The sequence below is a fragment of the Antechinus flavipes genome, chromosome 3 (assembly GCF_016432865.1).
Source record: "Antechinus flavipes isolate AdamAnt ecotype Samford, QLD, Australia chromosome 3, AdamAnt_v2, whole genome shotgun sequence".
Taxonomy (NCBI): Eukaryota; Metazoa; Chordata; class Mammalia; order Dasyuromorphia; family Dasyuridae; genus Antechinus; species Antechinus flavipes.
In genome coordinates, this window is record NC_067400.1 from 628788890 (window position 1) to 628806090 (window position 17201).

At 32.9% G+C, this 17201-nt stretch overlaps 1 protein-coding gene across 1 annotated transcript in view; it reads right to left on the reverse strand.

Annotated features, from left to right (window-relative positions):
* LOC127557653 (vomeronasal type-2 receptor 26-like) overlaps window positions 1–17201 on the reverse strand; it is a 149600-nt gene that overhangs the window by 43800 nt on the left and 88599 nt on the right. Inside the window, exons 3-6 of the mRNA XM_051990963.1 lie at window positions 12460–12755; window positions 10239–11047; window positions 6927–7154; window positions 2373–2496 (exon numbers count right to left, since the gene is read on the reverse strand). Coding sequence (XP_051846923.1) covers window positions 2373–2496; window positions 6927–7154; window positions 10239–11047; window positions 12460–12755 — 1457 coding nt within the window. The remainder of the gene's footprint in view (window positions 1–2372; window positions 2497–6926; window positions 7155–10238; window positions 11048–12459; window positions 12756–17201) is intronic.

The window sequence follows — 17201 nt, forward strand, 5'->3', positions numbered from 1 at the left end:
TCCATTTCTTAAATGTTTGTTAAGTAATTCCAATAAGGTAATAATAATAATAATAATAATTTTAGCATAATAAAATAGATTCCATCTTAGGAATTGAAGAAATAGTGAGGTACCAATAAGTTTGAGACAATGAAATAAATAATGAATGTGTCAAGAACAAATAGAATTATTAAAAAATGATGGAAAAGACAATGATGTAGAATTGCACATGTTTAACTATGTTGGATTACTTGCTTTCTTGGGGAGGGGGATAGAGGAGAAGGAGGGAGAGAAATTTGGAACACAAGGTTTTGTAAGGGTGAATGATGAAAACTATCTTTTATAAAATCCTATTATAGATAACAGGCATCATCCTAACAATATAGAATAACAAAACTTAACAGTCTCAAAAGACAAATTGCAAAATATAATGACAGCATGAGTGTTGCAAATCACTGAGAAGAGAAATTGTAACATAAAAATGGAAAAACCTCTGAGTCTTTTCCCCCATGCCAGGAACACTCTCTGGCTCTGTTCTGACTATTAACTTCTGTCAATCCCTCTGATTCCAACTAAATTCCCACTTTTTTCAGGAAGCCTTACTTATCCCTCTCATAACTCCAACATTTCCCCCTTTTGATTATTCTGTCATTACTGTGCGTATAATTTGCTTTGTTTATATTTGGTAGCATGTAAAGATCATAATTATCATTTCAGAAATAGCTAATAACATTACAGCACATAAATATGATGGAACTTTTTTTTTTGAGCAATGGTGAATGTAATGAATATGATGAGGAATGGATAAATTTGTCTGAAAGGATAGAGAACAATGTAATCTGAGTGGAAAAAACAGAATGTGTATAATGGTCATCACAATGTGAATAGAAAAAAAAAACAATAAAAACCAACCAATAAAATAAAAGAATATATGTTTCAAAATAACAATGGATAAATATGTGGCCCCAATGAAAAGATATGAGAAGAAATCTACAAACTGTTTTTTGGCAGGCAAAAGGAGCCAAAAATTAATTGTACTGCATATATTTTCTTTTTTTATTGTTGTTGTATTGGTTTGTTTTACTGATTTTCTCTACTTTATTTTTTCCTTTTTCCTTTACCTTAAAAATTATTCGGGGGGGGGGGATGGCAGCTAGGTGATACAGTGGATAGAGCGCCAGACTTGAAATCAGGAGGACCTGAGTGTTGGAATCTTTACAAATTGCTAACTAATTAGAGTTGATCTAATCTTACAAGAAGATGTTTTGGCCAGAACTTGAAACAAGGTACTAAGTAGAACTAATTAGTACAATGCTTGTGTTTAGACCTTTACTCATTGGAGTTCACAAGTATGCCAGCTTCACAAAGTGAGCTTGTAACTTTGTGAATTCACACCTCCCTTGAAGCTCTTAGGGCCAGAGAGCACTATGGGAGAAAACCCATAATCCCTCTCTCTCGTATCCCACAATTCCTCCCTCTTGTATAAAAGAAACAGACAGAGGCTCTTGGTCAGATTTCACCGGAATGACATGAAGAGTGGAGCTGGCTGGAGGCTGAAGAAAGCAGAGGCAGAAGCTGAAGGACAAAACCTTTGGATCTGGTGACATTCGGAGAGAGCTCTTGGAACCAAGCAGAGAGATAGACCTCTAAGCTAACCGGGCTATATTGGAGATAATAAAAGATCTGAACTTTTATCCCCTGGCTGTGTTTTGAGAAGAAGATCACCACACCTGAGTTCAAATCTGATCTCACATACTTAACACTTCCTAGCTATGTGACTCTGGGCAAGTCACTTAACCGCAATTACTTCAGATAAAACAAATGAACAAACAAAAAATTATTCTTGGTATATTGCATGACACACTGAGAGGAAAGAATGTAATGGATAATTTTTGGTGACATATAAAAAAGATATTAATTAAAATTAAAAACATGGATTTTCAAGTTTAAAAAGTGCTTTATTACCTATTTAGCAGATTATATACATGCAAACCCATGCATGTATATGCACACATTCATATATACACATGTGAATGCTTTTTTCACTTTGGGTGAAAAAATCTGATATTATGCATATCGTTTTTATTTCTTTTCCAGTTAGAGTTTTTATCTTTTCCTTAAATCTGTCTCTAAACATCACAGTTATAAATGTAAACAAAAGGCATTCATTTCCCCCCAATTCCCAGTTTCCATTTTCAATATTGTGCTGACACTACCCACTTTGTTCTCCCAGCTTGCTTATCCCCATCTCTGGTATTTTTCTAATAGTTTCCCCATATTTGCCTCAGGTGGTTTATTTCCACAGAATATATATGACCTTAAGAAGTCAATTTCAATTCTGTACCCAACAATCTTGTAAGGTAGGGAGGAGGCATTTCTCTGTATGTACTCACCAGTCTGGTTGGAAATTTCTCCCTCTGGGCAAGGGATACAGTCAAAGCAACAGTTGGCCATGCCTTCACGGGCAGATTTCTGATATCCCAATCCACAGCTCTCAGTGCATACAGAATGGGGATTCTGAATAAGGAAGAAATCTTTGATGGGGCTTATCACTCAAGTAATCTAGAAGGTGCATAACAGTTTGGGAAGTGATGATGTTGTAAGGTCATAAATTTTGTAGAATTTCTGGAGAAGTAATACCTTGTCTGTGTTTCTAAGGATTCAATCAATCAAATAATAAACATTTATCAATTATTTTATGTGTAATACATACTCTGCCAATTTCTAGGAAATGTTAAGTGAATGAAATGTGATTCTATCTTGAAGAAAATACTCAAGAAGTCAATTGACAAATAAGCAAGAATTCCCAAATGGATTTAAATTTAAACTGCAGACAGGCTTATACAAATAATATACACATACACAAATATGTATTTGTATATATGTACATCTCATTATGTAAATACAGAATTTTTTTTCCTAACTAAAGACTTATCTTGAAATGGTTTCTTCAAGGGAAAGCAGAGCTGAATATTTGCTAAAGCTTCCTGCTTCAGAAGTAGCTGTACTAACTAAAATAAATGGCAGCTTTAGAGAAGTAGCAAATTGTTCATGTCTGCATAGATTTTTTAAAATAATACTAATTTTAGCTTATTGTATATAGTCTTAAGGGTTTGCAGCATGCTTTTCCAACATTAACTCATTTTATCTTCACAACAAACTTGAGAAGGAAGTGATATTCTAATTTTTCAGATGAAAAAATGACAGTTTGAGATTCAAAGTGAAAGTGACTTCAGCAGCATGACACAACTCTTTAAGTATCTAAAGAAATATATAAATTCAAATTATCCTGACTCTATCTATTGTCCTAAATAAGTTCCAAAATTTCTGTTATGTAGCTAAAAGAATTTTCAAAACAAAGCTCATAATTTTAAAACTATATCCTGAAAATGGAGGCACTAAAAAATGATTCACTGTTGGTCAAAGTGTCTACTGACAGAGGGATGTTTTATGCTGTGAAGGGTGTAAGGGAAATAGTTCTTCTGCATTAGCATATTTGATTTCATGTTGTTAAGGTAATCATCTAGTTTTTTTCCCCCAATTTTATTGACATATCCATTAGAATGATCTGTATTTTAGGGAGCCCAGAATGACCAATCTGTATTTACTTTCCAGTTGTGGTTCTGACTTCATAGACATCAATAATTTTTTTTATTGGATATAGACTGCTAAGACTGCAATCTACTACAGGAACCTCATGCAACATACCACAAAATAATTTGATTATATTTTAGCAGGAAGGAAAATATTGCCTGATCATCTAACAATATACAGACCATCAATTTGATAGTGAGGACATTGGGTCCAATGTCAAAGAAGAAAAGATTTTTCAAAAAGCAACAATTATTAATGGAATTGGTAAATGACAATCTAAGTTATTTCAACAAGTAAATCATATTAAATGAAAAAGTTGATGAAATGATAGACAATGACCTAAACTCTCTCCTTTTCCTAATGAATTTTAACCTTTAAAAATAGCTTACCCTAACAAAGTGAACAAAAATTCTTGAGATCACCTCATGTATATACTTCAGAAGAATATCATGTCAAGAAATCTGACAACCAAGCATAATACTAGTTTTGACTTTGTAAGTGTGTCTACAATATAAATGAGAATATACTGGGAAATTGTGTAACATACTGTTTTATAAAGTAATGAATACTGAAAAAAAATCAAAATGCCCCAAAATGATGAGATCCAATCAAGAAAATTCATTACAAAATGAATTTATAATTCATTTAAAGATGAAAATGATTGTAAAAAAAAGAAAGGAGAAAAAACATGGGGAGAGCTTTTTGTTTTACCTCATAACAAATAGACAAAACATTAGGAGTTTAAAAATATTTATTGAATTAATGAAAAAAAAAAAAGAAAAAATTGTGTAGGGAAAGTTTAAAGTGAGTGGGCCCAAAATATGTAGAGTGACACAATTTGCTAAGAAGTGTCACTGGATGATTCAAAAGCAGGCAAATTGACATCTCTAGCCTTTTCTCCCAATCTTACTATAAAGAAGTCTAATTCTTTCCAGCTGGGAAAGTAGAAAGTTTGGGAAGGGTACCATTTTATTTTCCTTAGAGAAAAAAAGGTCCATACTAATTCACACATATATTTCATGTCATTTTATGTACTTTTATTTATTTTAATTTTTTTGCTGAGGCAATTGGAGTTAAGTAACATGCCCATGGTCACACAGCTAGGAAGTATTAAGTGTCTTAGGCCAGATATGAACTCAGGTCCTCCTGACTTCAGGGCTGGTATTTATCCAATATATCACCTAGTTGCCCCCATTATATGTGCTTTTATGTAGATATGCATATCCATGCATGTATGTATATGTATATGTGCATGCATGTGTGTACCTGTAAATATATACACAGACACATGTCTGTATATGTATGTTCTTTACATATTTTTAGTCCAATGACTTTCATCAGATTCAATCAAGTTGCTTACTATCTGAATTCTCCTTATACATCTCCTTGTGCATTGTTTTCCAAAACATACCTTCTGAAATTCTTCAAAATCCTGTCCTGAATTCTCTTCTCCCTTTGTCTTTCTAACTTGGTGACCTCATCAATTTTCATGGATTTCATTATCATCTCTATTCTAAAATTTACCAAATCTACCAAATCTACCATTCCTACACTAATATTTCCTGTTGACTTTCAGAAATCTTAAATTGCATGCCCCGTAAATATTTTAAACTCATTATTTCTAAAATTATGCTTTTTATTTTTTCCTTGAAACTTTAAAACATTTTATCTACTTTATTTCTGTTGGGCCCAACAGCAGCTTCCCAGTTTTTTGGGTTTATAACCTGAGTCATCCTGAATTCCTCACGATCTCTCACCCCTTAATATCCAAGCTTTAGTCAAAGATGGTTGGTGTGATTGTTGCAACACCTTTCAAATCCAAACCCTTCTATCAGTCTGCTTTAAGTCTCTTCCCACTCCAACACACCTTTCAACCCACCAATTCAGCCACTAAATTGATTTTCTAAAGCACAAATCAGATTTTTTTACCCCCTTCCCACCTAATCACATTAAATTTCTTATTATCTTAGGAATAAATACAAAATGCTCTATTTGACATTCAGAGCCCTTCATGATCTCTGCCTCTCCTACACTTCCAGCATTCTCAAAATTTATTCCCCTAGATTTATTCTCTAATCTAGTTATGTTGGCTAACTGGCTGTTCTAGACACTCCATCTCATGGCTTCAGACATTATCCCTGATACCTCCTTCACTTCTAAGACTTCCTTTAAGTCTCAACTAAAATCATCAACAGGAATTTCTTTGAAGACAGATAATGTCTTTTGCCTATTATTGCTGATACATCTTATTGTTAAATCACTTTTCAGTCATGTCCATCTCTTTGTAACCCCATTTTGGAGATTTCTGGGCAGTTATTGAAGTGATTTGCCATTTCCTTTTCCAGCTCATTTTACAGATGAGAAATTGAAGTAAATAGGAATAAAAATTCATGATGTTTAGTCTTCCTGACTTTGGGCCCAGCATTCTATCCATTTCACCACTTAGATGCCCCTCCCCAGCATATAGTAGGCACTTAAATAGTGTTTACAGATTGATTGAACCCTTTGTCACTTTAGAGGGAAAAGGACCCAACCTTTGTATCTAAAGCTTGAATATTTTCCTACTAAATACCATTTTAACCTTGAACTCACATAGGGTATACTAAAGTACCCCACTTATAAAACCATAGCAAAACAGAAATGAGAGAATGTATGGAGGAGAATATATGAAACAATGCGGAGGATGAAAGAGCTTTCTTATTGCAAATGTAATGATGAAGTTTAACCAAAAAAGATTGTCATCTCATGCAATGGAAAACTCCCTGAAGTTTCTACAATGGTCACCTGAATAGGGATATCATTCAGATGGCCAATTCCTCTCATGTATTGCCAGAATATTATTCTTTCAACATCTCCCATCTTCTCTCTCAAAGCTGGCCACCAGAAGTACTGGAAGTGACTCACTGCCTTTAAGAGTCCTAAGGGTTGAGTATTCCAAAATGGAACTAGTCTTTATGTTGAAGATTATTTCCCTAAAGGGGTGGATAGAGACAGACACATATATAGTTAGATAGACAGACAGAAAACTTCAATAATTTACTATCCTTCTCCACCACACCCCCACAAATAAAGGAACAACTAAGTGACTATTTCATTAAGAGTGTATAAACAGGAATTTTACTTAATTTAATTAAGAGGACATTAAATATTTTTTCATCCATCTCCAACTTAATTTATTAATTTTTCTTTTGTTTTTGTCCTTGTGGAATGGTATCAAAAATTTTAATGGTAAGAATTTTAATACTTATAAATTAAATATGTCATTTGGAGGGGCAAAAGGAGTGAAATTAAAATTTCTATTTAAAACTTTCTTATGTCCATACTCTAAAAAAAAAGTGTGAATTGCTACTAACCTTTAGATAAAATTGGTTCCACATGATCATATTTTCATGGATGGAAAGATCTTCACCAAAAGGAGCATGAGGAATAAACTCTCCCACTTTTACCAGAACTTCTGTACCATTATCAAAGACCACAAAATTTGTAATATCATAGTTTCTCACAACAATCCTCTTCTCATCCATGAACACCTGGTCACCTGCGATGTTGTTAAACTGGATGTTCCTAAGAACAGAGTGCAGCTGAATGGAAAGAGAACTTAGTTGTGACTCTTCAATGTAAAGATGCCCAAAAGATTTTGAATTGTTAGAATATAATCTTTTCCTCAACCTTAGGCACACATAGTGATGATTATAATCTTCAGCCCCCAAAGAATGTTACTTCCTTAATTTTTTTTTCAATTCATTTATGTGATCAAAGCTTTTTTTTTATTATTCCCTTTCTCACCATGCCTCACTCTCCTAAAGTTGGTTGTCACTTTGGGTGGGATTCCTAATTGCTTCATCCTTCAATAGGTTTTCAGAATATTAAAGAGGTGATAATTATTTTACTTTCCTCTCTTTCCAATCTTGCCTATATTTTAATCTTTTCCTCCTTACATCATTCTATACTCTCAAATCCTTTGATCACTTGTCTTATTGACTCTCTTGCTAAATCTCAGCACTGAGATGTTAGCCTAACAAACCTCTTCTAGCTGAATTTACTATCTGTTGATCAGATCTGGAAGAAGTCACTATAGTAAATACTAAATATGCTAAATTATAAATTGATATTAATAAGCAACATTTGAACACTCAAAAAGAAGAAATTTGTTTGATTTTTCCGCAATTAATTTGCTGTCTCATTCCTCACATTGATTTTCTGCTTTTTTTATATCATCTATACTTCCTTTTTTCTTCACATCAGCATCTCAGCACTTTATTGAATTTGTTGAGGACATAAAATAGGAAATATCTCTCATAGAAAGAGTTTCATAGAATGACCTGTAGAAAAGATTTGTAGATTAACCTTTGCAATCTATGTTATTGATGAGCTGAGTGAAGATTAATATAGAGATTTACCATGTTTACACAAGTAACAAGTTTTGTTTCCTCATTTTCTGGAAACAGATAATCCTTTTATTCATTATATTTTTTCCCAAATACTGTACTTTCTCCTATCTCATTTCTTTCCTGCTTCTTTCTAATATGCTTTTACTATCTGAATCATCAAAACAAAGAAAGAACCAACTACACTCAACCACACTAGTTTTCCCAAACTAGTTTCATTTATCTTTCTTCCCTTTCTCATTCACAATTCTAAAAAGAGAGTGAAACACTCTTCAATTACTAAAACAGAATCTCCCTTTACTCACTCAATACTTTTTTGTGAATTCTGATGTCATCACTGAATAATAAAATCTCTCTTCAAAATGAACAGTATAATTCCTTTGTTTAACAAAATGTTAGCTATTTTCTTCAAACAGACTTCTACTTCAGATCATTTTTCTCTTTTGAATTTCACACTATTGAAACATACTTTATCCATTCCAAGTCCTTAAAAAAAAAATCACCAAAACCTATCAGTGTGAGTCACTCCAACCTATTGTACTTTATTTTTCTTTCCTATCATTTAAATATTTACAAAACCAGAAAATTCCCCCCTTAATTTTTCATCCCAAACTGTGACATTCTGAAGCCATGATGGGGAACTTCATGATGTGACAGGAATAACTGTATTGTGTTTCTTTTTTATAATCCAGTCCTAAATTGGATTTTTCATCTAATTGTACAATAATGTGAATAATCACATTCTCTTATTCAGCAATCATGACAAACAATATTTTCTGTACTTTGTATAAAGATATTTTACCTCTGATCTCTATATCTTTGCTGTAAGACTCTCTACTGAATCATAGAATCCCACTGTTGTTTCAAGATATATCTTAAATTATATTTTCTATATAAAGACTTTCTTGATATTTTGAACTTCTAATGAACTCCATCCAAAATTATGTGGTATTTAAGTACTTTGTATTTCCTTGTACTTGTTTGTATTTTCTGGGCATTGTTCTATATTAAACTTGCCTTTATATAGTACTTTAAAGTTTGTGAAGTACTGTATGTTATTTTATTTGTTTTTGCCTATGAGATGGATGTTATTAATTGTCTCCATTTTACAGATGAGGAAACTGAGGACAAGGGTAATTAGGCTATTTGCCTAGGGCAAGAGTTTTAGGATATCAGGAAAAATTGATTGTAAATACTATCTCTTATACTGAATGTCTGTGAGTTATGGGGCTCTCCCTCCATCCCTCTCTCTCTTGCTCTTTCTTTCCCTCCCTCTTTTTGTCTCTGTCTCTGTCTCTCTCTTTCTCTCTCTCTCTCTGTTTCTCTATCTCTGTCTTTTCCTGCATGTCTCTCTCTCTGTGTGTGTCTGTCTCCATCGCTCTCTGTCTCCCTGTCCCTCATCTTCTCTTTCTCTTTCAGTTTCCTTTTTTTAATGTGCATGTAATTTTTATATGTGCAGATAATATACATGGATATACTCACATATATGGAAAAACAAATACCTACTCACATATATGAACACACATAGTGTCATACTCAGTATGATTAGGTTGTTCTTGTTTATAAACATATATATTTTGCCATTTGAAATATTGTATCATAACATTTCTTCTTTATTATAAAAGTTTTCACATCTTATGTAATCCAAATTCATTCATTGATACTTGGTACTGTTTACTTCCTACTTGTTGCTTTTAAGAGGTTAAAGAGGCTTTTATATCTTTACCTTTTTTTGATCTAATAAACATGAGCAGTTTCTATTTATAATTTCCTAAATAGGTATGCACATACAAATACACACACACACCAATACACAAAACAATATTTATGGTTAAAGCACATAGTTGCATAGACATTATGAGCATACATAAATGTGTATAGGTGTCTATATACATACATATGATAGTCATTTTCAGAAACTGTAGCAATCCCTATGTTATCTCTCTTTGATCTTTTTTCTGTATAATTTTCTTCATATTTACTTCTATCTTTGCAATTGTTTGATTTTGTTCCATTTTTTCCCCTTGAGTTTGGTGAGATTCCCCTTACCTGCTATTGATCTTGGGCAAAATTTCTAATCGTGACTGAGAATGACCTCTGGAAGAGCCAAAATTACACCTTTAAAAAGTAAAATAAAGTATTGGTTCCTAAGGAGATATAGTTGAGAAGCCATTTAGACGATTCCCCACTTTCTAGCAATAGCAACTCTTTTTCCTAGCCTTTGAATCAGAGAAGCTTGGACATGTGAAATACTTGATGATAAAAATGGAAATTTACCTGCCATGGATGTAGAACTAGGCTGTCTTCATCTCTCATGTATTCCATTTCTGATCTAATTAAGAGTATTTTATGGAGAGCCCAGGCCACAGCATACACAGCATTGTAGATATTGTAATTTTGGCCAGGCATAGACATTTCAAAATACCTAATAGGCAGCATTTCTAAAGATGTGTTTCGTAAACAATGCTTTGCCTCCAATATTTTGTAGTCAAATGAACATCGAAAAACTGAGTTCCAAAATCTTTTAAGGAAAGTATCTTCTGGGTATTTGGCAGGTTTAAGTGAACTTAAAAAATGTTTGAAGCCTGGAATGTCTTTTTTCTGATCTGAAAATATCAGAGCTCTATCGAAACTTTTAACATCCATGCTATGGGGTCTTATGACAAAATCCCAGTGAAAGGTGGTAATCCACACTTTGTTACAAATTACATAAGGTCCTTTAACATATTTCAGAGTCATTAGTAAATTGGTATCGCCATAAATAATGATTACATTAGCAGAAGACCGATTAATTCTTTGCATGGTATCTCCAAGGGAATTTATGTATTTATCACTGGTAGGAATCTTCTCTACAAAAGCTTCACAGACACCCTTCTTGGTCATCTCTTCTCTTATGTCCCAAAGGAATGTTTCCCCCCTGGCATTATCTACTATAACCAGTCCCACCCATGTCCAGTAGAAATGTACCATTAATCGGACCATTCCCAGAGCAAGGCCGGAATCCTTGGATGCCAGTTGATAAACACTTGGAAAATTAACCTTGTTACTCAGGAAAGGATCAAATGGTCCATAGCTGATCTGAATGGGAAAGAAACAAGATCCTTGTTGAGAATGAAGCACAGACAAGAGAAAACTATTTAATAGAACTATAGTTTTACCATTTTCTCAACATAATATCTCTTTTTCTATATGTTTAGATAAATTAAAGAGCATTCCTATAATCCAACCCTCCCTTTTCTCTGATTTTTAATATTTCCTTCTCCACTATTCAGTCCATCTCTAAGGGAGTGATTAACACTTGTAATCAAATTTTACAGCCTTTTAAAGAACTATCTTAATGTAACCACCTGAGTATTTTCTTTTATTGATAGCACAGGTGTTTTTGAGACAACTTTCTCTGGGTATCAGTTTTGCCTCATTTTCACTTGACATTCTATGACACTTGAAGTCTCTCAGATAATGTAAATAAATGGAGATCTTAAAAACAAATTTCTTCCTACTACCTTTATCTGTGGGTTCATTATTGAGTACTATTTAGTCTATGTTAAGGGACAGATCAATTCTCTGAAAGCCTCCACAGCTGTGGATCATAGCATCTGAAGGAGTTGCAAGGCAGAGTTTGTTGACACAGGTGTTGTGGACTAGAAATGAGATAAATTGGAGTCAGGGGAAGAGGAGAGAGGTCAGACAACACAACAGCCTCTTAGTCTCCTTGTATCATCCTTTCACAAGAGGAGATCCATTCTGGATTGGATCTCCAGCATCATTGTCAAGTGGCTCCCATGTATTCCAACAACTCTATGTATCCAGAACTTAAGAAGTGGCTATTGACTTTTGTTGAATTAATTTTTATGCATTTTTATACAACACCCATATATGCAACAATTATATCACCTTATCATAAATTACATTCATATGTAGATGGATTTTAGGGATTTCAGTAATGTCAAAATTTTAAAACCCCATTTGGCATGTTTTTAGTAAAGACAGTGCAGTAGTTTGAATTTCCTTCTCCATTTCATTTTGCAGATGAGAAACTGAGTAAAGCAGAATGAATGACTTGGCCAGAGAGCTAGCTAATGTCTAAAATCAGATTTGAATGCAAGATGACCAGTCTTGGTGATTCCAAGCTCAGAGTTTTATTCACCACACCAGGTACATATTTATGTGCACATATAAATAGTCATACACTTATACTTATATAAGACAGGTATATATAAAAGCACCAATGTGATTCATTGTAATATAATTATTAAGAATAACGTAATACTAGAAAGATAGATAAATCAACATATGTTGTCAGGAACAGATCCTAGTAAAAAGGAAATACATGATCATTAATTTCATATCTTATCTTTGTAGCTTCCCTTCTCTGAGTACCAACTGAAAAGTATTCCAGAATATAGAACATGTCACATATATAGTTTGAAGTCACACATATTATCCCTTTTTCCTGTCAATTTTCTCTTGACAATCTGGGCTGTTTTGATCATGGTCCTTACCTGTGGGAACTTGTAGAGATTAAGAAGGGTATTTATTTGGATTGATAATTCAGAAGTTTCTCCTCCAATGACAGCCATAGACTGGCCTTGTTTCTTACAGAGGTAATTTGGAACAGTCAGTCCTTGTCCTGACAGCCACATTAAGGAGCTCTCCAATGTGCTGAACTCATTGGGTTGGGTGTTAAAAATGTGGAATCCAAGAGTAATATTGGGCAATAAATTAGGGTCCTTGTTGATCTCCTCAACAGCAAATAGCAAGGCCAGGACTCGACTGTAGTGTTTTTCCTGCAATCTCAATTAAGATGAATAGTGTCATCATTTAGGAAATTCTATTGCCAAAAAGGTAATTTCTTTCACAAATATCAGGTACAACATGGGGTTAGTTTTGCCTTTTAAAACTTGTGAGAAGTGTTGCTCTGATAGTGTCAATTTCTACAACAGCATCTCTCATCAGGAGAGCATAAAATAGGAGCATGAAGAAAGGCAAGTGCACATGATAATCATGGACATAGACTAATTCCTGGGCTTGGTAGGCTTGACTCCAATGACTATTTTCCTCACAAGAGGCAACAACCCTGTTTATTGTGTGTGTGGATGGAGGGAACTGTAATACAATGATGGAAATGAAAGTGTTAGCTTTTTGAAGATCAACCCAGAAAGGTAAATGCAATTCTCCATGATTTTCATTAAATCATTCTTATTATATGGTTATCTTTCTTCCTTTAAACTGTTTCTATTACCTGATATTATTTAATATAAAGGTATTGTTGATAACTGTTCTTAGATGCATTTGGTTTAATGAATTGTATGGTATTCAATACAACAAGCATTTATTAAGTGCTTGTCTGCTTAATACCGAGATAAGAATAAAATCCAACAGGAAGTGCTAGTGCTTCTATTGATATATACAGAACAAAAAAAAGTCTGATCAGGAAATTGTCTTTATATGTAGAATGTAACAGTTAGTGACTATATACTGACATATACTGACTATAAGATTATTGTAGTATTTTCAATTTTTAATCAAATAACTTTATAAATTTCTAAAGGACAGAGATTGATAAGCCATATTTAAATAGAAATATTGTACCTTTAGTCTAAATTAGTCGTTCTTAAATGCAATATATCTATATTAACAAGCTAACAAGAGATATAATAAGGTAATGCTATGTGTCCTAGACTTTCTCTGGGAAATATAGGGAAGAGATAATCTAGTAAGTGAAATAATATTTGGACAAATGAAAACAAAGATCATATGATATTGAGTTATTGCTGTGATTTAAAATCTCTAAGATTCCAACACCAGAGTATATTTTCAAATCTGTGATTTCTTTAAGATGGGTAACTGACTTCTTTTAGAAATCACTTCAGTCAATTCAGATATATAATTTACATATCTAGATAATTATCTAGGCACAAAGAAGTTAACTTAGGTGCCTATTTCTGGAAAACTAGTAGATAACAAAAGTAGAATCAGAACTAAGTCCAAATTTAATTCTCTCTCTTTCTACATCACTCCCTCCTCTCTATCTCCACTTTTTTTCTTGATTTCATCCTCTTATCTCTACTTCTCACTATCTTTCACTGTAGATAAATGTGGTCATTGTTCACTCATTTCAGTTCTGTCTGATTCTTTGTGATTCTGTTTTTTGTTAGATTTTTTTTTGTTGTTGTTATTGTTGTTAAAATGGTGGAGTGGCTTGCTGTTTTTTTCTCTAGTTCATTTTATAGATGAGGAGTTGAGGCAAATAGGGTTAAGTGACTTCCCCAGTAAATATCTAAGACCAGATTTGAATTCATAAAAATGAGTTATCCTAACCTTAGACTCAGCAGTCTATCTACTATGAATCTAGTTGCTTCAAATCAATACAGAATAGTTTGATATAAATATTGTTATATTTTCATATGGGTAATCAATCTGTGAGATGTAATATGTTGATATGTTAAATCAAATAATGTGAATTTAATCTATTCAAATTTCTGACACCAAATATCATAAAACATAATGAGACATATGGTATGTAAAAATATTATATACAAAAAGAGACTTGTACAAGATTAATTGAAATAGTCTCCTAGGAACACCATTAGCCTTAGAGAAATATTTCTTGCAAGAAATCAGATTTCAGTTAAGATATGAGGAAATCAAATGAATCTATAATGTGAGGAGAAGAAGGGGGAATTTTCCAGGGATGGAAAATAGTTAATGAAAATAGACAAGTTTAGAGATGGGGTGTCTAGTGTGAGGAATATCAAATAGACTTGTAAAGCTGGGATACTAATATGTGTGGAAATGAGTAAGGAATAAGAAGATTTGGAAAATAGGAACCTGAGGGGTTTTGAAGGGTTTTAAAATCTAGATGAAGTATTTAATATTTGATCCAGGGGGCTAAGAAGGAAGCATAGAAGTTCATAGAATAAGTATATAGCATAGTTAGATATGATTTAGGAAATCATTTTAAGAACTGAGAGCAGTATTTACTGTATGAGACATTGCAGGCTGAGATCACAATGATAAACTGTCATTTAACCAAAGTTAAAAGAAGATGGATAAAAATTAAATAAAACTAATAAAAACAACAATATAAAATGTACAAAATGAGAAAAAATTAAAAAATAGTCAGAACCACACATTCAGGTTAAAAAGTAGAACATAAGATAAAGTGCTTGTACTCAGAAGAACTAGAATTAGAATATTAACTCAGACACTAGGTTTTTTGAATTTTGGCAAGTTTTTTTTTTTTTAAGCACTTTCTGCCTCAATTGGTTCATTTGTATTATGGCATGAGAAATTATGAGGATAAACTGTAATAAAAATTATAAAGTAATTTAAAAATATGCTAGAGAAACATGAGAAAATTCTATCTTTTCTTAAATTTGAAAAACAATAATATTAAAAGGATAAAATATTGAACATGAATGAACTCTACCAAAATTCTTACATAAAAGAGTTATAGTCCTGAACATAAACAATGGAAGCATCAATGAGACAGAGAAAGAGAGAGAGAGAAACTGAGAGACAGATACAGACACTGTCTAGAACATCTACAAAGACTGAGAATCATGAAAAACTGAGCTAAATAATATGTTTGAAAAATACCAGGTATACATTCATCAGCAATTCACTTTATCTCTCAGTGTACCAGATAACACTCTAAAAGAGTAAATTATTGTTATGTTGTCAGTCAACATCACATTTGCACAGATATATTTAACCATCCTATTACATAAAATTATGTATTATGATATACATTAGTATCAATATGTTATATGTATTATGTATATGTATGTTATATATAAATATAACAGTTATACATATAAATGTATTTTATTTTTTATAATTATGTGATAATTTATAATTATGTGATAATATGCATTGTTACAATAGTGTATTTTTGTATGTATATACATATGATCATACACATGCACAAGCAAATGTGGTTCTGTGTGTATATATTAAAGAACCCATTGCAAAATGAAGCTGCTATAGTGAGTAAAGTAGTAATTTGGAGTCAGAATATCTTTGATTCAAATTCATCTTCTGCCATTTACTATCTAAGAAATCACAGGTAAAAGATTTCATGGTCATGTGTTTGCTCTTGCATCTTTTTAAAGGTTTATAAGCATACTTATATTGCCTTCTTCTCAGAGTAGGTATGGGAATCAAATAAAAATAAATGATATATTCTAATTATCTATCAGGCTTTCAAGTTTTCTGAGAATCAACTGTTAGAAGGAAGATAGAGCTTAGATTTCATAAAGAAAAAAAAAAGCTTTCTTCTGCCAGAATATTTCCAGAAACAAAGCAATTATAGGGGAGGTATTCTTTGGATTAATCTGTAGCTCAAGGTGTGTGAAATGCTGAATGTGCGAGAGTGAAGAAGCATTATTTTTATATGGGATTTTAAAGGGAAACAGACATTGAAGGCATGGAAGTCAGACAGGAAATGATACTCTGCTGATGGAAATGTTTTTAAAAGTGACTTTTAAACATCCCTCAAAATGTGCTTCTTAAAATTAAAATTAAACACAAACTTACTCATAGTAATATAAAATATACTTAGGATGAATATTCAAATAATCCCAAATCTTTGGCAGCATCAGATCATAAACAAATAAAGGGAAAAATCCTCCTACAATAAAATCCCCATGCCTGTAGTAGGTGGGACCAAAATCTCTTTTCAGGTAACAGAGAGGAGCTTCCTTATGATCCATAAATCCAAAAAGCTTCAGCATCAGAAACAGCAAAAAAAGTGAAACCATCAGAAATACCCCACTCCAACTTCTAACACATGGGTAAATAATAGTCAGACCAAGGTAGGGATTCTTTGGATCAAACCTGATTACAGGAGAAAAGGATTGCAAAGAACCTTTTGAGGATAAAACTGTTCTGCAGGAAAATGCTTCTTTCTTTTGGAAATTCTGCATTCCTTTCTGTCTCCTGATACTTATGAAAGTATGGTTCAGCCCCTTGCCCAAGACAAGAGTAATGAGGAAAAAACTGGGGGATATTTATAAAGATTTGATATTGCTTACATATGACTGTAGGCATATTTATGATAACAGATGGATAGAATCCTTATTACTCCTTTTGTCCCCAAAGTGCATTTCTGAATGAGGCACATCAATGGGTACTCTGGGACTATCCTTCTTTGGGACTCTGCACCTGAGTTCTCATATCTGAGTGATAAACATATTTTTCTCTTTTCTCTTTCTCTGGCCAGGTATTCTCAGCAGA